The sequence below is a fragment of the Chanodichthys erythropterus genome, chromosome 2 (assembly GCF_024489055.1).
Source record: "Chanodichthys erythropterus isolate Z2021 chromosome 2, ASM2448905v1, whole genome shotgun sequence".
In the NCBI taxonomy this organism is placed as follows: domain Eukaryota; kingdom Metazoa; phylum Chordata; class Actinopteri; order Cypriniformes; family Xenocyprididae; genus Chanodichthys; species Chanodichthys erythropterus.
Window position 1 is genome coordinate 32,533,243 of NC_090222.1, and position 22,907 is coordinate 32,556,149.

Here is a 22,907-nt window from a genome sequence, read left to right on the forward strand (position 1 = left end):
TATAAAGGGATGGATTGTGTGTGTGTGTGTGAGCGAGAGAGAGAGAGTCTGGTGGTCACTCATCCAATACTGCAATGATATAAATAATTTAATGAATAATGCCTATTTTACTACTCTTTAAATCAATCAATAAAAATGTTTAAGGTACAGTAGCCCGGTTTATATTATATATATATATATATATATATATATATATATAAATAAACTGGAGACGTAAGGGTTTGGTCAAATTTTCTCGTTCGATGTGACAAACTTTCAGCTTCACGCTACTACTACTTTTCTCTGTGTACGCGTACGGATATGATGTGATGAACTGGCGAATATACTGATCAGAAATAGCCTATAAATCAGAGTTTTGTGAAATTGTATTTGGGTAAAATAGTTTGAAAGATGGATTTTTTTTGTACTGAATTTATTTAAAAAGTTACATAGTGCAAGTGTAGCATTAAGACTATCCAGGAAAATATCAAAAATAAACAACGAACACACACGGTAGATATAAGACAACAGAAACAGTTATTAACTTTATTGCTTTATTAAACAACTTCGTCATAACAAAAGACAACTCTCCCGTTGTTTGTATATCATACAAATGCAACGCATCTCCTACATTTTAAATCTTGATTTGGCCAGTTCACAAGGGAAATTGAACATGAGTAGAATTCTGAAATAGTACATGTACATTGTGCAGACAGAAGCTCAGAACACCAGGCAGCAATACTTGTTCAGAGTCCTACTGTGAGGCTTATACAGGAAGATACTATTGGTGTATGTCAGAAAACCATCTTCCAGATATTCAATATTACTCTCACCCACAGATTCCAACCTTAATTCATCAAATTTAACAAGCAACTTGCTGCAAAAGTGTACAACCTACTGATTTACAAGTGCCTTCACATATAGTAGTCAGAGGTATTTCATTTTCATTGTGGGATTTATGAAGCGCTGTGTGAGCATGAGGATAGTGAGCTAGTTCACTAATGCAAGTAAACTACTAATTTCAAATGAACTACACTTAGTAACTCAAAAGAATATATAAAAACGACATAAAATAAATGACAATTGCTCTGTTGGAGTATTATAAATATTGCAAAAAAAGGGTCTTCAACATCTGTAGCTTTTAAAATGTATCCAGCTTGAAAAAAAAAAAAATGGCATAAACAGAAGGGGGCTGCACTTTTTTTCTGTCCAGTGTAAAATTAAAAGACATTTCTTATAAAATAAACAGCAAAAAGGAGGACATGTGATCTTAAAGCACTGAAGAGATTAAGTAGTGTGGGGAAAGAGTGCAAAAAAGTTTCCTGAGACTGCTCTAGATTAAATAAGTTGTTGCCAGGCCTACAGTCGTGATGGTAAGCCTACCTAAAGTGCACATTAACACCAGTTACAGAAGAGGAAAGAAATGACAGGCCAACAACACTGCAGCAATCCTTCTGCCCATCGCCTCCGCATACTTGACCAGACCGTTAATAAATTAGTTGATTAACACATTGTACAAATCAAAAGTACTAACAATACAAAACACTATTTCATAACACTAAAAAAGAAACATTGTAAACATGAAAAAAAAAAAAACGGGGGCAAAAATGATAATCGCTTTTAGCTTTATAACACAATCTGGAACAATTTACATCGCTCTAGTTTTAATCTTCCTGACCTGCTATTTATTTTCAGAGTGACTGCAGTTCTCATTCTGTGCTATGGACTGTTTTAATATAGTATGTGTACATAAATCATCAAGCTATCTGTCAGACCATCAGTGGGAATGACATTTTTACAATTAAAGTACAATAATACTTTATTTTTCATTCAGGTTTAATATGTACTACATGTGACATTTTAAAGTGTTTGCTTTGCACGTTCTTTTTCCAAAAACAGTTTGGAAGGTCAGTCATGCAGCTGAATGTCACCACCTTTGGTCTCGAGACATTTTCTCATATGTGCATTTATTTCTTTTAAAAAGCAGCACTCTGCAGCAAACAGCAATTTAATGTACTGAAAAGAAAATCATCTAAAGAGATTCATTGAAAACTGCGGTACCGTGAAAAACAGGATTTTTGCATGTAAAAGTAATTCTAAAAGACTTTGTCTTTATATCTAGAGAAAAATAAAATAAGAAAATTAAATAATCAAAGATGAAACTAAGAGGCTGGGTTCTTCATATACCCTATATAATTCTGAAAACGTGGTGCTTTATTTATATTAAAAACAAATTGTACAAAATAAAAAAGGGCTTGTTGGTGTGGTTAAAAATAGAAACTGAGATAAATATACCTGGAACTCATTTCTCAGCCCTCTATCGGGCACGTCTACCTTTGGCTTGACTTAGGCAGGTTGGTAGGGCACACAGAACAGAGCAACACTGTTACAAACTAGAGGACTCTGGGAAGGGCCCTGCATGCGTGTCCACAGTGAGCTCTCTCTCATATTGACGTCTCCGCATCCACACATTTATCCCCATGCTCGTCTTCCACATTGATCTTAATGCTAGCCGTCTTCTCGTCACTGTAACACAAAGAGAAAAGATGAAGGGAAAATTTCTCAGTAAAAGTCGCTTAGCACAACTTTCCCTGAATGTTATTATCACCATACTAGCAACATACAGTATCACATTAAAAATGAAGCACAAAAATTCTCTCATTCATCAGAAACGTGCAAAAGCATATCCAGCACACACACAGGCATTCTTTTTAAACAATGGATAAAGGCCTGGTCGCATGAAAACAAACGCATCTAAACAGAACATTTAAAAGTCTATATATTGTCACCTTGGAATTATAAGGTTCTATCTGACATTTTTGTCAAAATTGAGTTATTCACATATTTTTATTCTGACAACTTTTTTGCATTATGTGATGTTTTTTTTTTTTTTTTAATATTTGTACATTTTGGTACTTTTTTTTTTTTTTTTTTAGAAAACAAAAAAAGGTTCTATTTTAAGGTTCTATACAAAGGGGTACAAAATGCAAAAAAAATTGAAACTATATAATTTTATATAAATATAATAACTAATAAGGCTTAACTTCTATAAATATAAAAAAATATATGTTTAAAAAATACTTTCATAAAATATATAAATAATATATATAATTTAATGTAAACTTATTAAAAACATTTATTTACAATTTTTAAAAATATACTTTCATAAAATATATTATATAATTATATAAACAAATTATATATAAATATACATATAAATAATTTAATATAAATATATTTAATTTAATTAATTTAATTAATTATAAAAAATCGAATAATTAACAAAATAAGGCTTGACTTTCATAAATATAAAAAAATTTACTTTCATAAAATATATAAATTGTGTGTGTGTGTATATATATATATATATATATATATATATATATATATATATATATATATATATATATATATATATATATATAAATTAAATATAAAATTAAATTATTTAATTAAAAATACATAAAATAATTAACAAAACAAGGCTTGACAACTAATAAGGCTTTTATAAATATAACTTATAAAATATAAATTATATAATATTTATATTAAATTTTATATATAAATATAATTAATTAATTAAAAATTACAGAATAATTAACAACATAAGGCTTAACTTTTATAATTATATCTTTTTTTTTTTCTTTTAAATATACTTTCACAAAATATATAAATAATTGTGTATATATTATTATATAAACATAATTTTAAATTTATTTATTTAAAAATACATAAAATAATTAACAAAACAAGGCTTGACAACTAATAAGGCTTTTATAAATATAACTTATAAGTATAAAATAAATATATATTTTTTACAAAATATATACATTTTATATAAAACATTATTGTTACAAATGAGGCCATTTTTTTATTTTATTCCTTTACTACTACAAAAAAATATTTAAATTATTTATATTTTGCATGAAGGACTTAAAATAATAGTGTACACTGAGCATCATTTGTATAAAATTTTTTTTTTTTTTTAAAAATGCAACAATATACATTAAAATAAAACTGTGGATGAACAGGGCTTCACTGTTTCAATTATACAGGTCTACAGCTTTACATCTATACAAGGAAACAGGCTGTGCATTGAAGCAATGAGAGGAAGCAGAGTTTTATGATGTGAGAAGCGTTTTAAAGCAGGGATGAGGTTAGAGGAACAATGGCTACCTGGCACTATGTTTCAATAGTTTGGCACTGTCAGAGCTCATGGCAACAGCTCTCCACACAGCAGTTTTGGCCATCTCATCAGATATGTTAACCACAGAGGGGTCAATGCTGCAGAGAAGACACATCAGAGCACTTACGGCTGGTCGGCCACACTTGAACACACTCTTATCTCTTTCTGTTCACCAGCACTGTGCTTGATGGCCATTTGATTAATAAAGCATGAAAAAAAAAAAAAACATCAGATATACCAAAGACACACTTTCGCAGCAAAGACTGCATGTTATTTCAGAGGTGAGCATTTAATGTTGCCGTGATGATGTTCGTGAGCATTATGTCATGTTAGTAATTAAAGCTTGTTTGACTCATCTCCACCAGCAGATAGATAAAAATGTACTTGCTCTCTTGCTGAAAGCCAAACATCAACCTCTTGGAATTGTTTTTCTTCTGTAAGAATCGTCTATCGGATCTGGATTAGATAAAGTAACTACAAAAAGGACACTAAGCAGATCTGAGACAAAATGGACCGACCTTCCCAAACTACAAAAAATAAAAAAAATAAAAATTATAATAATAATAAAATAAATAAATATCAATCCTTGGATTTTCAAAGCTAAATCACATTCACAGGGCAACTTAAAACAAAACTAGTGGTTTAATAATAATACCAAACTACGCTACTGTTTAAAAATTTCGGGTCAGTAAGAAGTCTCGCCAATTGTGTAGAATCATCAAAGAGGAAACCTCTGGACTGAGCACAGGATGATATAGGGGTATATCATTTTAATAATGATGTTACATAATCATATAAAGTATCATACCGCATAATTGCACAATTGCCCAATCGGAATTAAGAAATCTAGAGAGCCATGTAACAATGTGGATTACTTTGGCCTTGAGAGTAAATTTACATAGCTTGACCTCAACTGTCATTTGAATGTTATATTAATGCCTCTAATAATAATGTCATGAGAGTTAGCCCTCCGACACGGAGTCAAATGCTCTTGAAAGTGTATTGGTCAATGAGATGGCCCTGGTTAATTGGTTGAGATATTGCTGAGCACTGGTTTACACATGGAATGTCGATTACTGAGCATTCAATGTTCATAAGCAACAATCATCATCTGAAGCTGTTCTGCATTGGGAAAGGATGAGCTAAATGAGGTGCACCACTGTTGACCAATGCAGAGCTGCCAGAAGAAGATTTAGACTCGTAACCATGCACTCAGACAGTGATGTGCAAACTACTCTTTGTTAATCAAATGTAAGTGATGATTAACACCATGAGCTGGGGCGAATTCCAATCGGAAGTGAGCATCCCTATGCCCTACTCACTCTGACTTTGGAGTCATGCTGTGGCCGTTTGGAATGCACTTGGTGAAGTGAGCAGTGAAAGACAACCTAATTTCCTCATTATCTTCACCTGGAATGTCAACATGACATTACAACAGGAATTTCTTATTATTGCTGTTAACTCTTTCCCAGCCAAACACAGAATTTTCTGGGTTTCCATGTTTTCACTGTTATAAACTCTGGGATGCTATTAGGCATCTTCTGAATGAGTACAGAATCTCTGAACAAAAGCACAGACGAGGAAGGCGCAGAAACGACCGTTCTCATATGCAAGCACAAGCATATGAAAAATAATGTGATCATCAACAATAACAGCATATAAATGAAAACTGCCTAATATTAATGTTACTGAGTGAAATGTCGATCCAGGAAGTGGTATAGGACTGTGCAAGCTTTGGGGGTTTTGATGGAAGCGATCTACTGCATCTATGCTTTGATCATCGCACTGATATGATCCAGATGTAGTGTTTGATAAAAAAATTTTTTTTTTATGAAACTTACCTACATTCAAGTGTTGATAAAAAAGAATGATTGAAGCTAGAATAAATTTTTTTTTTTTTTGTTTTATTTTGTTTAAAAGTGTTCAGATATTAATACAACAAAATATTCCGGGGGACATGAAAATTTAGTGAAAATTATCAAAAATGCTGGCGGTGGCTGGCAACTTTTCTAAAAAATGCTGGAAGGGAAAGAGTTAATATAATTTTTGGAAATAAATAACATTTTATAAATTACATTTTTAAAATATGATATTTATGTGAGTGTATTCCACTTTCAAATTTACTATCTCTTCTTTGTAGTCACATTTAGCTAACGTATCTACTAACGTAACATTTCTTACCTATGAAACTCATTTAAACTTAATGTGAAATGTATGATAAAAAAGTGTGTAATATATCACATACAAAACGACTTCAATTACTCTGTTTATACGTTAACTTGAACCCTCCCGCCATCTAGCTTTAAAATGAATCGCCAGTATTCATCACCCTGGGTCACATGAACAATAAAATTACTTCCTTGAAGTGACTATCACATGCAGTGTTGCCAAGTTTGCGGTTTTCCCATGGAATTGGGCTACTTTAACACTGTTGCCGCGGGTTATTTTCCATGTCCGCAGGTTGAATCGACCCCAGATAACATGATATTTAGCCCCTGGAATGCGGATTTTACCAGGGGAACCCCGCCGAAAAACGCAGACCCCCCGTGAAACGTGATTGGACTAGTTTTAAGTAGCCATTGGGCAGGTTTTGCCCTTCATGAAAGGATTCAGTTGTTCACTTTCGTTTGGAACACCCCTACAAATGATGTCTTCTTCCCGAAGTGCATTTTAAGAGCACAAAAACGCAGATTGGAATTCGCCCCTATAATGAGGGAGTATGCAGGAACCAGAACACAAGCAGGTCTGTGTGTAGACAAAAGACCAACCACTCCACTCGTATCTTCCTCGTATGAGGTGCCGGAGGCTACACTGTCAGATCTGTCTCAAAAGAAATGGGTCAAAACTTATTGAATGAGCCCTTAAATGAGGCCAACACAGGTTGCTAAAAGAAATCCACACAAAGAAATGCCTTAGCTGCAGTATACAAGAGATCTGTGAAATTTTTAAGTGTGTGATTTATTATGAACTGTCACCAACCTGACTTTAAGGGTCTTCACAGGGATTTCCAGGTGATCACCATCATAGGGGATCTCTATTCCTCCTCCTGCCTCCATCATGCGCTGTGCTTCCTGGGTAGACAGATTTTGACATGAAAGGACCTAATTAAAAAAATCTAACAATATGGTGGAGGAAAATATTTGTGTGTTGATGAGCTTCAGAAATATTGTAAACCTGCTTATCATCAGGAGAAGTTAAACAATGCATCACATTGATGTTAAATGCATATGAAGAGGTATAGGAGAGCCATTTTTAAAATTTCAGTATAAATATTGATCAAGTACCTCTTTTGCTTTTTTCTTTTTGTCATCTTCTTTTTTCTTCTTGCTTTCGGGCATTAGGTCATCCAACCAGCTAAGCTCCCTCTTCGTAAAGCAGAAATCTAGAAGCTTTCGCACAAATACCAGAGCAAGAACCTACAAAAGACGAATACAAGAACTAAGTAAAAAGAAACATGCAACAATGGATGATGAGCAGTACAATCTGAATGAAGATTAACAAAAAAATATTTCAAATATTTAAAAAATATTTCAAAATGTAATCTCAATGAGCATATAGAGACGGAATCCAATTTTTGTGCAGATTTTTGGGGAAAATCTGCAATAAACTTGGTAAAACACAGTTAAACAGAATGTACTGTGTACTAAAGCCTGTAGCCGAGAGCGTAATAAATTTGCTTACATTTTTAATGAACATTTAAATTAAGAAAGCTATGCAAGTAATATGCAATAATGAGGTTTGAAAGTGATGTGTTGTGTCTTTTTCACATTGCAAGTCATTTCGACATTTAAATCAACAATATCTGATTATATACTACAGAACTGTATTAGATTACAGTAGAAATCCTATTTCTCTACCCAAAAAGTACATCCAAAACCTTTTCTCAACTTCAAATCTCTATTGATAGGGCTCTAAGTGTGAGCGTTTCACTCGCATTTGTTGAACTGTAAAATGTACTATGAGTCAGTGAGATTTTATGGAGAATTTTATATTTACCATCATAGGGAAGACCACCGCAGCAGCAGACGCTTTGATGACCCAAAGCAGCACCAGGCAGGTGAGCTGAACTATTGTGAATATATGAACCTTCCACAGCGGCACGTATCTCAGGTAGATCAGGTCAGGCTGGTGCTTTGCAGGCATCCCAAACAGCTTAATACGGTCAAAAAACTGCAGTACAATGAATACACAAACAACATTACCACAAATTCATCATAGTCTTAGATTGAGCCGCTTTTATGAAAAAGAACATCAATCCTGTAGTGAAATAAAGCATTGTGAATATGAAAGTACACTAACCTGTATGCCTCTGAGTGATGACACACCCATGTAGAGGAACACTCCATACAACACGGGCATTGGTATAAACTATAAAGAAATTAGAAAAAAGAAGGGAAAAATACTATTAACCCTTATAATTATATATATATATATATATATATATATATATATATATATATATATATTTATATATATATATATATATATATATATATATATATATATATATATATACACACACACATACACACACACACACACAATTATTCAGACATTTTTGTTATATTTTTAATAGTGGGTGCAGTACACTATAGTTCATTTATGCAAGTGAGGATATCAAAATAAAGTAAACTGACATATTATACCCAAAAATTCTTCATACAGTGGACTACCAGTAAAATTGATAAAAAATTTGGAACCAAAAATTATTATTAAAACATATTATTCAGACACTTTGACCTGAGCATGTTTTGCTTAAGTGTTATCTGACATAATTAAAATAAATTTTTTCTGACAGTTTAACTCTGAGATCTTGTCATATTTTATTACCATTTTCTTTTTTAAACTATAGTGTTAATGAATGAAATGTTCAAGGTGTCTGAATAAATTTTGGTTTGATATATATATATATATATTTATTATACACATATACATACATATAAATATACATACACATAAATACATGCATAATAATCAAAAATAATCAATTTGCCGCAGTTGCTGATATTTATATGGTAAATGTAAATCATTGAGATCTTTATAACAGTATAGCAGACTACTTTCATAAAATTTGATATATTTTGATATATCAAATGATTTTTCAAAAAAAGTATGAAAAGTATTATTTGCTAAAAAAGTATGAACTGTCAATCAGAGGCTGCATTTACACTGCAAGTCTTAATGCACAGATCCGATCATTTAACCATATCCGATTTTTTGGCCAGTGTGTTTACATTCACTTTAGATGCGACTGGTATCCGATATCTGTGTTTACATTACTTCCTGCCCCAAAATGATTGTCATTGATAGTTTTACATGCACATTTGGGTTGGGTTAGTGTTCCCAAACTTTAGATTTAAAATTCAGTGGAGGATAAATTATCTCGGCATCCAACATCACTCCTCGCGCTTCCTGACAACTACCTTTGGGCGCATCACTGGCTTCATCCGCGTAGCTGATACATTGACTTGTAGTGTACACACATCCGCAAGTCCGTTGCTTAGGCCTACTTTATGTAGGTCAATTAAATTATGCGCAAAAAACTGGTTGACAACACTTGTTAATAAATAAAGAAATGCATTCTGTATTAAAATGATAAGCTGTATCTCGGAAAAACGATGCATCTCGCAAAAAACAATGTATCTCGATTTGCTTCCAAAATTTCATACATCCTTTGCTGCTCTACCGATGCACTCGCATCGTGCACGCGCATGACCGCGTATCAATACATATCAGTTAATCTTCCCATCCCTAATGCACATAGTAGACGCCTTGGGTTTTGAATGGCCGCTATTAAAATTATTTATATATTTCATGTTGAGTGGCCATGATTACCTGTCAGAATGGATAAGTTAACAGCTGTCAGTGTCATGGATGTATTGCAGGGAGCGAGCGCGCGTGAGAGAGAGAAAGAGAGTAGCTACAGTGAAGTTTTTGGCTTATAAGAAAAACAACAACTCTGCAATTCACTGCTGCAAATTTTTAGTGCGAGTGCATACAAATGATACAAACACGTCTGCTTCATAATACAACATTAAAGCTACCTTTTAGTGAGCAAACGTGTCGCCCTCGCCTTGTGGTGGCTTGGAATTCCAATGGGAATCGGATATGTGTGTTTAGACAGGTCGCATGTCCAGAGATCGGATATGTATCGGATTTAAAACCACATTTGGAAGTGGCTCAGATCGGATGCGAAAAAAATCGGATCTCGTGTGGATTTTTGTGTTTACATGTGTGCAACTAATTCCGATCTGTGTCAGATGTGAGCAAAAGATTGGATTATTTGTGCCAGTGTAAACGCAGCCAGAGGGTAGAAGGCATCTAGTAGATTGTGTACAACAGGTATGTACAGGTGTACATACAGTAGACTTCATATGATTTATAATTATTAAATAAATTTTAATATACTGAGCTTACCTTTAGAATAGATGTCATAAAGACAGAGAGACCCATGAGCACAAAGATCATGAACCCGGTAACCCTCTGCTCACGGATACCCAGGAACTTGGGCTGCTCTCCCGGTGCCGAACACTCCGACTCCACCTTCAGGCTGTTGACGTGAGAGATGGAGAGGACAGTGGCAGCGACGAACCAGGGCAAGCCCATCACAGAACACACTCCGAGCATCACAGCCACCACCAAAAGGTCAAGATGATACCCACAGCCTTTCTGCAGCAGAACAGAACCATGAGCACCAGCACCACTGCAGTGCTCTGATAAGCTGGATCAGGTGTTGAACTGACCTTGAGCTTATGTTCTTTACGGTTGATGATGACAGCGGTGATCTGCTGATCCATGAAGATGAGGATGGTGCACAGCAGGGCAGGGATGGCTGCTGCAATCAACGTCCATGTGGGGTTATCACCCAGAGGTGAGATCAGCCAGCCCCGATTCTTTGAGGTGGGCTACGGGGCAGAAGAAAACACTTCACATTCATGTTCTTCTTTTTGTGATAAACATAAAATGTGATTTATTAGGGATGCACAACTGTTGTACCATATCGGTTATCAGCCTACATTAGAAACAGTTTAATTTATTGGTATCATTCAGTATTGGATATTTCAGTGCACATGCTCCTTTCTCTTATTTTTACATTTAGATCACCTTTGCCATGAATTAATGCTCAAATACAGTTAAAACACGAATCATTTAATAACACTGTTAAATCTTTTGCAAATCTCTAAATGAATATCCATTTTTCACACAGTACATTGTTGTGATGCCTAAATTAATCTAAAATTCAATGCCTAAAAAATTGATTTTTGTTTTAAGTGCTTTAATTTTTTTTATTTATTTAGAAAAATCATCATCCCCATTTACAATGGGAATGAATATGTCACCAAAGCCAAAATAAACAGTATCCAAGAAACACATACTGATACTGTACACTAACGTTCAAAAGTTTGGGATTGGTACAATTTCTTAAAATTTTACCAACTGCTCACCAAAGTTACATTTATTTAAGTACAGTAAAAACAGTAATATTGTGAAATATTCAGTGTCACATGATCCTTTAGAAATAATTCTAATATGCTGATTTGGTGCTCAAGAAACATTTTTTTTTTTTTTTTTATCTACGTTAAAAACAGTTGTGCTACTTAATATTTATGTGTGAAATTATGATACTTTTTTCAGAATTCTTTAATGAATAGAAAGTTCATAAGAACAACATTTCAATCATGTCAAGTCTCAGAATACTATTAGCATTATTTAATATGGCATTGTTAATGTATTTGGTCTTCGTAGACTAGATCTGCTACGTTGCTGCTGCTTTAGTGCAAGTATGGACTTGCTGCTGCTAATGGATAAACAGACACGCTGCTGTGAGCATGTAAGATATGCATGTACATACGTACATAAATCCCATAGCAGATCTAGGCAAGTGGAGCTGGGGAGGTGGAGCGTTTCAGAGGAACTCTGATAGCAGTCTAGCCCATTGCTGAGCAAGCAATCTCATTGGCTGCAGGATCAGCAGAGACCAATCAGCTTGTGCCATGCAGTAATAATGCAGATTGCTTGTATGTAAAAGGACCTATAAGCCTGCGCCCTCTAGAGTTTCACGACTGAACTAGATATTTATTTAAAATATAAAACTTTTTTAACATTATAAATGTCTTTATGGTCACATTTAATCAATATAATGTTTCCTTGCTGAATAAATGTGTTATTTATTTATTTTTTTTTAAATCTTACTGAACCCAAAATTAAACATTATTAAACTTTTGAGCATTATTGAAGATGACAATACTTGCATAAAAATATAGCATGTGGTTCTTAGGCTTTATAGAAAAACATAGTTGGACTAGAGAGGTTAAATCAATAGTCAAAGCCCAGCATGATAACAGACAACAGAAACAGCTGGGGTGGTTTAGAGTCAACTACACCCCGCTTAGTGTGTTTTCTGTTTATTTTGTGCTGCTTACAACAAATTTTGCCATTTTGCCTCCGTTCAAATGATGATAAACTCATTGCAACTCTTTTTGAAGCTGCTCTAAGAAATATTGACTCCAACTTTTCTTAGTAAAATAAACATGGACCAAATTTGGGGGAGTGGAAGGTCAAAAGTCCAAAAACCCTAAAACCAGCCAAACATGTTTTCTTGCATTAAGTTTATCAACTCATCATATTACAATGAACAAAAACAAATGAATAATAGAAAATGACATTTATAGTACCTCAAAGGTATCTGGGACATGCAGTTTAGGAGAGGGGACGCCCACCAAGTAATCAACCAAGACCATAATCATGATGGTTAGAAAAACCGCAAAGTCACTGATGGAAGAGCGGACCTGTAGAGGACAGAAACTAACCATTAGAGTAAATGACACTGTATCAGCACATAATCAGGCAGAGAAATGTCTCTACTAACCTTAGTGGGGAAATATCGTTTGGTTTTGAACTGCTTGAGGAAGGATGACAGGAAGAAAGTGGTGAAGAAGAGAATGACAGACCAGAACAATACATCAGGGATGTACGGGCCATTATGTCCACAAGCAGGACCCACAAACTCGCCATGGAGTATCCTGCAATCCTTTAAAGAGACAGAGAAAATAACAATTACAACAACAAATAATTTAATTTATCTTGATATGGATACAAATGCAACTTAAAATTAAGGCTCTCAAAAGATTAAAGTGTTCCATTTGTTTAGTAGGTAATATTTTGAACATGTCGAGCTTCGATGATCAAGAAATTCTATGGAACAAAAAAATTGAAATTATTTTACTTTCATTTTTAACTTTTATTTTAAAAGTTCCATATGGTTTTATTTAGAAATTAATATGCTGTTAAGAAGTAGTTTTGTTATCATTTACTGATAAATGAGAGTTTGGCAACTGGACACCTTTTCTGCTGCCCTTATTCTGACCTTCCACCTTATTCTTATGTCTTTTGACTTTAATAGTGTTTCTTTTCATGTTAAAAGGCACTTCAACTGTAATCTGAAAAAATAAATCCTTACTTTCACATTAAGTTCACTCCAGTCAATGGTCTCAGAAGTAAACCCTGACTGATTCCATGACTGTACCATTTCCTCTGTAGTATTGGCTGGAGGTGAACACTGACATCTGAGGGGAAAAGAAAGAAAGAATAAGAATTAGGGGGCCAAGTTTATTTTTAATCTAGCCCTGATTATATGGTCCATTTAAACACCAAGTTGAATACTTTCTTACGTGTAAAATGTGAGGTTGTCCAAATTGTCATGCATGTTGAAAGGGTACATCTCCCCCAGTTGGAAGAGTTTCTCCAAGGCCTCATAGATGAAAATGATGCAGATGAGAGCAGCGAAGGCTTCCTCTGTGAATCTTGTTATATAGCACACCAGAGAGCTGGCGTCTGTGGCAACCAGCAGAAGGCACAAGAAGGCCGTCCAAAGGCCAATGCTAGTGCGCAGAGGGAGGTAGGAAAGACCGTAGTCACTGAGGAGAGACAAACAGGCATGTTATATATTGCTCTGGATAAAGGTATCTGCTAAATAAAGGAATATAAATATCTTCTACTGGATTATTCATATAATCAGCCATGTGTTTTTCTTTACTTCAATATCAAGCCAAGAAAAGTATGCAGTTTTATATGTGCATTGCTGCACAAAAACACGTCAAACAGTAGGATTAAACAAGTAGGATTAAAATGAGGCTATGCTGAACTTAAATGCGTCTTGAATCTCCAGAGACCTGTGCCAACTCTTTTCTGCACCAGTAGATGGCACCACAGTATATAAGGTTTAAAAATCAGCATATCCCAAGAGGAAACAATCTCTGACATCTGAACAGAGTTGTATTTACTGTAACTTTTTAAATGGTAGGGTAGTTGATTAAATGTCAAGCATTGACTGCAATGTGACATGTCACATATCATTTAAAACGTTTTTATACAATAGTTTGTTACAAGCCAATAATCTGGACAAATGGTGTTAAGAATGCTGATATTACATATAAACATCTGGGTGCTGAACTTTCATTAAATCATGAATTTGCCAGTGATATAAACTTAAGCAACCATGAATATTGCAATGATTTTTTTCCCCTTTTTATATGGCCATTAAGTTTTCTAACGGCAGTTTCATTATCCTTCCGTGTTCTGTCTCTTAAGCTTATAATAGTGTTTAATAGTGTTTTTGATTGAAACATCAGTAGAAAAAACAGCATTAGAGTTGGTACTGTAAGCATGATTCAGTTCAAACTGTTCATCTTAATGAATCATTTCACTTCAAAAAAATCTATATTTTATAAATAGTTAAAAAAATCTTTATATATATATATATATATAAATAAAAGTCACTAATTGCCCCAGTTTCTTAGCACAAATTCTTAAATATGAGAATAATGCCTGAGGTACAGAATAAGGAGAGTTGTGAAACTATTGAAAGTGAGTCTCTCTCTCACCTGCAGAACTTAAAAAGAATTTTCTCAAAAACTAGAACTGGCCCAGTGCTGCCCAGGATAGTGAGAGGCTGACCAGCAAACAGAGAGAAGGCCACACCGGTCAGTGAAGCTCCAAACAGAGACTCAATGGCACTCTAAAACAAACACAGACAAAAGGGTTGTCATCAAACTGTGGGAGAGTTTCTAGCAAAGAATACAGCATTCTGTGGAAGTAGAAATTAAATATTTAAGGGCTACGCTCAATAACACTCTTGATTCCAGTGAATCTGAATCATATTTAGACTGTCTGCTCCACATGGAGCTTTAATCCTCCATTGATCTTTCCAGGGAGAGCCAAGTCTACAAGTCTGACTCACTATGTTGTTTTTGGTGGCTTCCCCCAGAAGGCCTCCGAAGGTGATGACGGGGGACATGCAGGCGCAATAGAGGAAAAGAACAGAAGCTAAACACTGCAGGCTGAAAGCATCCTTCACATCGCTCCAGTAAAATGGAGCTTTCCGCTTCACATCTAGCACCAGACCCCCGAATATCCTGTGTGAGAGGGGAAAAAAATAAAAAGAAATGACAAAAAAAATTCAACCAGGTCATATTTACAAAAGCAGTGAGTTAAATAAACAATAATTTGAAGATGTCAACAAACAAAAATAATAATAATAGTTGTTGTTACACACACAACGCTAAATTCTAATAAACTTAACATCACTGTTGGTTATGACAGTGGAGTTAACTATGTAAAGTCACTACATTCATGGAAATAAAATTAGGAAATGCATTTGAAAATTATATTATAAGGGGTTTTCATTTTGTCCTAATGGCTGTTAGGGTGTACTGTATTTCCAGAACGCTTTGGGGCTTAATGGACGGCTCTCTTACACAACCGTCTCTGGCCGGCCACTTAAGCTGCACATCAAAGGAGAGGCACCACTGTTAAATATACTGCCTTTATTCAATACCTCCGACATGAAAGGCTTACAAAATTTGCACCATAAAAACATTTTTACCCCCCTCCACCTAATGCGTGTTTAATAAGGTCCTCCTTCATCAAAAGAGACTTAAGTAAATCCGACATTACCCCCTTCTCTGTCTCTCTCCCTAACACTGTGTTCAGCAGGGTTCAGCTTTGAAACGCATTCATCTGCATGTCCTCAAAGTCCAGATATCTTAATGGCTTAATGCAAAAGCACAGCATGTCTAAGTATGTAATTTATATAAACTCATCAGCCATATTTAGGGCTTCATATATAAACAGAATCTCTCCATTTTAATATATGCTTTAAGCGTCATATGAATCTAAAAACATACTTATTTTATTGATAACTCAAAAATAATATGGGTGATGTATGTAAAGAGTATGCAGTATATATAAGTGGTGGAGGTTGAACTAGCTCTGACCGTCCTGTCCTCTTGAGTTCAGGTCCAGTGTGGTGTTCCTCTTCATTGATAATCTCTGATAGTGGAGCAGAGCCATTAGGCATGGAAGGCATCTTCCTCTTCTCCTGCAGCCATGGAATTACAACAACAAAATGTAAGAAAAGAGCCAGAAAGAGCATCAACAGCACCCTGTTAACCAGAGATTGAAACAACAACCTTCTGGTTATCACTTCTGAGCCGTAACCACTACTCTACAATAGCCCCAACTCGCAGGCGATGATTACCTGAGATGGAACGCTCTTTGGAGGCTCGATTCGTATCGTGGGGTCCCATTCTCCTGGAGGCAGTACTGTCACCTGGTCCAAGAACTCATCTATGCCAGACAGGAGGTCATTCCTGTCTTTGGCTTTGTAAGCTACATCATGAAAGATCTGTCACGAAGTTAGAAAAGACATTAACATGTGATTATTCAGACATAAATGGAGCTGCTGCAATCTTAAAATTTATGATTATGAGTAAAGACAGTCTGAGCTTCCTTCAACATCATCTCTTACAATGCAGATCAAAAGTTTTGGGGTTTAATGTTTTTGAAAGAAGTCTCTTTTGCTCATCAAGGCTTCAATGATTTGATCAAAAATACAGTATTATTTTTAATTTAAAATTAATGTTTTCTCTTTAAATATATTTTTAATGTGCAATTTATTCTTGTGATGGCAAAGCTGAATTTTCAGCATCATTACTCCAGTCTTCAGTCACATGATCCGTCAGAAATCATTCTAATGTGCTGATTTGGTGCACAAGAAGCATTTCTTATTATTGTCAATGTTAAAAAGTTGTGCTGTTTAATATTTCTGAGGAAGCCATGATAACTTCTTTGATATATAGAAAGTTCAAAGGAACATCATTTATTCGAAATAGAAATATTTGCTAACATTGTCTTTACAGTCACTTTTGATCAATTTAATGCATAATGAATAAAAGTATTTTCTTTATTAAAAAAAACAAACAAACAAACAAAAAAAAAAACTTACTGATCCCAAACTTTTGAACAGAAGTGTAGATTATAAACAACACTATAAAATGCTACTGAAGGTTTAAAGCAGGGTTAGTTTATCCTGATCTTTATGGACCTTTGTCAGGGTAGATGACATATTTAATTTGACGTGAATGAAAACGAAGCTGTGAGGTTCAAAAGTCTGTCCAATATGCTGAACTGCTGTGTAACTTGTCAATTGGTTAACTAAGTTAACCAAGTTAACTAAGTTCGAGTCCCGACTCGTGGTCCTTTCCCGATCTTGTGCATCTGTCTCCTCCCCTATCACTTCCTGTCTCTCCATGACTGGCCTCGCCAATAATGGCAAAAATGCCCAAAATTATAACTTAAAAAAAAAAAAAAGTATTTCTACTAAGAAAAACATTAAAATATCTTTACAAAAATGTCCAGGATGCAAGACGCAAAGGTTGTGAAAATTAGACATGACCTATAATCTTAAGACAGTACAACTTCTTGAATGGACTGTACTTTATCTCTCACAGCATTGTATTCATTCAAATAAAATGACATTTACATTTATGCATTTGACAAATGCTTTTCAAAGAAACTTCTATTGTAATCAAGGTATACATCTTTTTTCATGCATTCTTTGGGAATTGAACCCATGACCTTATTGTTGCTAGGGACATGCTCTACTGTTTGAGCTACAGGATACCAAGACTAAGAAATACAGCCATGTTCAAGGTAGATGCCTCACCTCATCTGTCATTAAAGTAGCTATAGACCTGCCAATCTCGTGGTATTGGCCCCCTTTACCGAAAGGCCCCAACAGCAAGAAGAGAAACCTGTAAATAAGTTGAGGAATTAAATAAAACTGCAGGAAAAGGTTGCAGAAAAGTCTTCACATATTATGTCAACCATAAGAGACCTACTGAAGTCTCCCTGGAGTACAAAAGGTGTTATTTGTGTGCGTGTATGTAAATACAAGGGTTTTTAGGGGTGCTTGAGCACTACCTTGTTGGAACGGGAACTTCGGTCAGTCCAGTGAGAAGAACAGCAGGTGAGAGACGGATGAAAGCAATGATTGGACGCTCAAGGAAATCAACTTCCCCCACCAAAACATTTGAAGCCTCAGCGCCTGGAGGAATTTTCTTCATGAAATTCATGTCCACCTTAAGAGCACAGATAAGTAGAAGATCAGGTACATAGTGTTGACTTTAGACGTTCATGTGTTTCTTCAAGGTATTGGTTTACTGGGAGTGTACAGTTGAAGTAATGCTGTCTTCATGTGTTATCGGAGTTTCCTAGTTAAAAATTGGACATGAACACATTCTCAAGTAGTATTTACTACTGGGAAGCTCAGGGATAATTTTGATCCCAAAAGTTGGGCGTGCCATAAACTTTAAACATGGTGGAGGGGAGAACAACTGCTGGTATTCTTTATTAGTTTTTTCCACAACAGCTACATCGCCTTATCTTGTCGTTAAAGTAGTGCATGTTTACATATATGAATAATCATTTGAAGCACATTGTATGTTTTATACACAGCGAAAATAGCATGTTTTTGACTGAAATTCCAGAATTGTAGATAGGGCGCTTAATGTTTATATGGTTGTCAATTAATGGGACGCTAAATATAGCCTATAATTTGGCTTTAATAAGATTTTCCCAATAAACAGGCAAAAATAAACCTGGTCTCTTCTACGATTCCTGTTCTTTCCGACAAGGCACTTGAATGCTAAAAGCTCATAATCACAACTTCACAAGTGGGAATTAGGAAATTTCCGATAGCACGTGAAGGCAGCATAAAGCCCAAAGTATACAGGGGTGGTCACACTACACATTTTGTTGTACTGACTTCCATTCATATGCATGCGAATATGTCAGACCGGAACCGCATGCTCATGCGAAAACAAAGCCACTTGAAGGCAAGCCTGCGAGGTTAGCAAAAAAAGCGTAACACCTGCACTGTGGTATGCAGGGAAGGAGACCAGAGGCGTTTTTTTCATTTTTTATTATGTCAATGAAGGAGAGGCTTCACAACTCTGTATAAACTACTTTTGTAGTTATCAAGGCACACGTGATCCAAGTTAGCGGTTACACTTCTCCAATGGTAGAGCCACGGACCCTCACATCTCCCAATAATAAGACCATCTCTGTGTGAAAAATTTTGCATTTTGCTGCTTTCCAAAGAACTCTGACCTGAGAATTTGCATCACATGAAGACGTATGTCCAGTAGAAGAACAATACATCATGGTATGATTTCATGGCTGAATTAAAAGCATATTTTGCCAGTAGATTGTAGAGTTTTATATTTTGAATGTATTACTATTGTTAAAACTAGAAAGTTTAATCTTTGCCCAGTGTCTGCGCTATTTTTCGCCAGAAGTTATGACTGATAAAAATGTCTTTGTATTCTTTGTATACTAAAGTTGCGGCTATCTCATAACCCCCTCACACAAGCATTTGTTAATGCGGGTGTCTATTGTTGTTGCACTCTCTCATATTTTGTTGTTGTTCAGTTTCTTTAGTTTCATTTTCTACTGTGAAACCGGCCAGTGTTGCCACCTTGTTAATCAACTGATTAGTGCAAATCAAATTCAATGTGCATGTGCGATCTGTGCGCACAGTACGTGTGTACTATTCTGGTGACATAATTTGCATCACGAGCACTGTAAGCGGACACTCGCATACCGAAAACCGAAGTATACTTTGGGCTTTAAACCACATTCCACTGTATTACAAAAACCAGACCAGTAAATCACACTAGTTTAGTGATGGGGTTTCTTATTTCTGGTATTCATGCAATAATTAAATGGTTTCAAAACTTCAGGAACTAAACTTCTTCCAATCTCTGGTTAAGCCAGTTTAACATGGTTATCAATGAAACTTAACATGAACCATGAAACACAAAAATAAACCATGAAAAATAATTCTATGGTAAACTATTGACAATGAACAAAAACAACAATTACACAACCAGCTAATATACCAAACCACTGACATGTGAGAGAAAAGTGATATTTCACAATCCACAGGACAGCAGAATGTAGACCAGTTCAGTCTGGAGAAATGTTTTTTCTCTTAGCGAGTCACATTTTTCTAACCAGGATCAGTATTCATGGGAAGATGTCACCTAACTCCTAACAAAACAGGACATCATCTGAAGTTCAGGATCAATTGCAGAACCAAAATAAGCTATCAAATAAACCCAGGTACTTTTAACACCCAAAGGACATTAACTTCTTTCAAGACAGGTGGACATTCGTAGAAAAACAGGTTTCACTCTAGGGTTTCAGTTTTATTTTGAAACAAAGCTGTCATAATGAACAATGGCGTGAGAATTTTTTTCAAACAAATACTTCACTGTTTCAACAGTAACTTCAAGTAAAGTCCACAGATATTGGCTCACTTTGTTTATCACTTTATGTCACCCTACTGGCTACAATAGCTGCAATGCAATGCAGCATTAAATGTCTCAACGATAATGAACATTTAAAAAAAAAAAAACATTTTAAATATTTAGTGAATATAAGTTGAGTAAATAAATATGTAGTAAAATAAGTATCAACACATTTGCAACATAAAATAATACTGAAAACACTTTATATTCTTAACATTAGTTAATGCATTCGGTATCATAAAATAAATACTTTTACAGCACTTATTCTAGGTTCTAGGTTTTATAGCATGCATTAATCTAGATGTATTATTAAAAAGAACAATTTAAAAATAAACAGCTCAAATTAACATTAAAAATTGGTTTCATACCTAATGCATTAACTAATGTTAACAAATTAAAGTGTTACCATATTATATATCAGATAAAAAAATAAAATAAAAAAAAACTTCAGTCGACCACTATTTTGGATTCACTCCAAAACTAACCTGGGTTACCATCCCACTAGAATATTGTATAAAAGAAAAAGAAAAAAATGACAGCCTGTCTGAAGGTCCCATATTTTGGACAGAACCATTGTTAAGTACTGCAACATCAAAACAGAAAAATTGCTCCTTTTTCCAAGACACTTCAAACATCATTTATCACGACACACAATACAGTAATCAAAACAAGGTTAACCACTCGAGAAGACATCACAGAAGACCAGTCACAAACACAACCTCATGAAGGCACTCGATGACGACACACTGGAAGAAATAATGATGTAGAGACTTACTGTAGGCCTTTTGCTGCCCCTTCCCAGAGAGCTGCAACTACAGTGAAAAGGGGATTGGCTGTCCTGATACCAACCAGACAGACATGGAGAGTGTTCAGTGTTCTGAATATATCTGCCATCTTGCCATGAGACTTTTATGTTCAGAACTATCTCATACCACAGGTCATTTGATGCATTTTAAAAGGTGCCCTTAGGTGCACTTAAAAAACTTTTTGCACCATTGTCCAAATAAAGTTTACCTCCATCCTTCACTTAAAACCTCCTTGAAAAGCCTGAATTGTGACATCTGAACAAAAGAGTTGGTGGTGAAAACAATCTCTCAAAACTATTAAAGGGTTAGTTCACCCAAAAATGAAAATTATGTAATTTATTACTCACCCTCATGTCATTCCACACCCATGTTCTTCTTCAGAACACAAAATAAGATCTTTTTTGATGAAATCTGTTGGCTCAGTGAGGCCTCCATTGCCAACAAGATAATTAACACTTCCAGATGCCCAGAAAGTTGCTAAAAACATATTTAAAACAGGTTCATGTGACTACAGTGGTTCAACTTTCATGTTATAGAGCGACAAGAATACTTTTTGTGCGCCAAAAAAACAAAATAATGACTTTTTTAAAAATATCTAGTAATGGACGATTTCAAAACACTGCTTTGAAGCTGTACAAATCTTTTGTTCGAATCAGTGGTTCAGAGCACTAAGGTCACGTGATTTCAGTAAACGAGGTTTCGTTACATCATAAGTGTTTTGAAAGTTCACATGACTTTGGCAGATTGATACGTGATCCTAACCACTGATTCAAAACAATCATTCATAAAGCTTCGAAGCTTCATGAAGCAGTGTTTTGAAATCGGCCATCACTAGATATTGTTGAAAAGTCATTTAATTTTTTTGGTGTACAAAAAGTATTCTCGTCGCTTTATAATATTAAGGTTGAACGACTGTAGTCACATGAACTGATTTAAATATGTCTTTAGCAGCTTTCTGGGCATCTGAAAGTGTTAATTATCTTGCTGGCAATGGAGGCCTCACTGAGCCATCAGATTTGATCAAAAATATCTTAATTTGTGTTCTGAAGATGAACTAAGGTCTTACAGGTGTGGAACGACATGAGGGTGATTAATAAATGACATAATTTTCATTTTTGGGTGAACTAACCCTTTAAGAGCTAATAGAGATTTTTGGCTGTTTTGGATAACTGATATTTATATTTTAAAGCAGATAATGGCCTATATTAGATATAAATTCTCTGAGACTGATATTAAAAAAAAAAAAAAAAACCTAGGGCTGAACAATTTTGAGGGAAAAAAATG

At 34.9% G+C, this 22,907-nt stretch overlaps 1 protein-coding gene across 16 annotated transcripts in view; it reads right to left on the reverse strand.

Annotated features, from left to right (window-relative positions):
* Positions 1-507: 507 nt before the first annotated feature.
* Positions 508-22,907, reverse strand: part of slc4a7 (solute carrier family 4 member 7) — a 52,707-nt gene continuing 30,307 nt past the window's right edge. For 6 of the 16 annotated variants that reach the window (XM_067410280.1, XM_067410345.1, XM_067410289.1 and 3 more), the window contains 19 exons: positions 21,593-21,655; positions 18,428-18,585; positions 18,171-18,258; positions 16,704-16,850; positions 16,441-16,544; positions 15,405-15,579; positions 15,049-15,182; positions 13,837-14,082; positions 13,626-13,731; positions 13,035-13,196; positions 12,841-12,954; positions 10,909-11,070; positions 10,583-10,834; positions 8,465-8,533; positions 8,162-8,335; positions 7,450-7,581; positions 7,145-7,236; positions 4,156-4,263; positions 509-2,505 (listed from right to left, as the gene is read on the reverse strand). In XM_067410280.1, coding sequence (XP_067266381.1) covers positions 2,424-2,505; positions 4,156-4,263; positions 7,145-7,236; positions 7,450-7,581; positions 8,162-8,335; positions 8,465-8,533; positions 10,583-10,834; positions 10,909-11,070; positions 12,841-12,954; positions 13,035-13,196; positions 13,626-13,731; positions 13,837-14,082; positions 15,049-15,182; positions 15,405-15,579; positions 16,441-16,544; positions 16,704-16,850; positions 18,171-18,258; positions 18,428-18,585; positions 21,593-21,655 — 2,568 coding nt within the window. In that variant the 3' untranslated portion in view covers positions 509-2,423. Of the gene's footprint in view, positions 2,506-4,155; positions 4,264-4,553; positions 4,693-6,933; positions 6,986-7,144; positions 7,237-7,449; positions 7,582-8,161; positions 8,336-8,464; positions 8,534-10,582; positions 10,835-10,908; positions 11,071-12,840; positions 12,955-13,034; positions 13,197-13,625; positions 13,732-13,836; positions 14,083-15,048; positions 15,183-15,404; positions 15,580-16,440; positions 16,545-16,703; positions 16,851-18,170; positions 18,259-18,427; positions 18,586-21,592; positions 21,656-22,907 lie in introns of all 16 variants that reach the window. The other 10 variants (XM_067410364.1, XM_067410372.1, XM_067410355.1 and 7 more) reach the window with 5 other exon arrangements.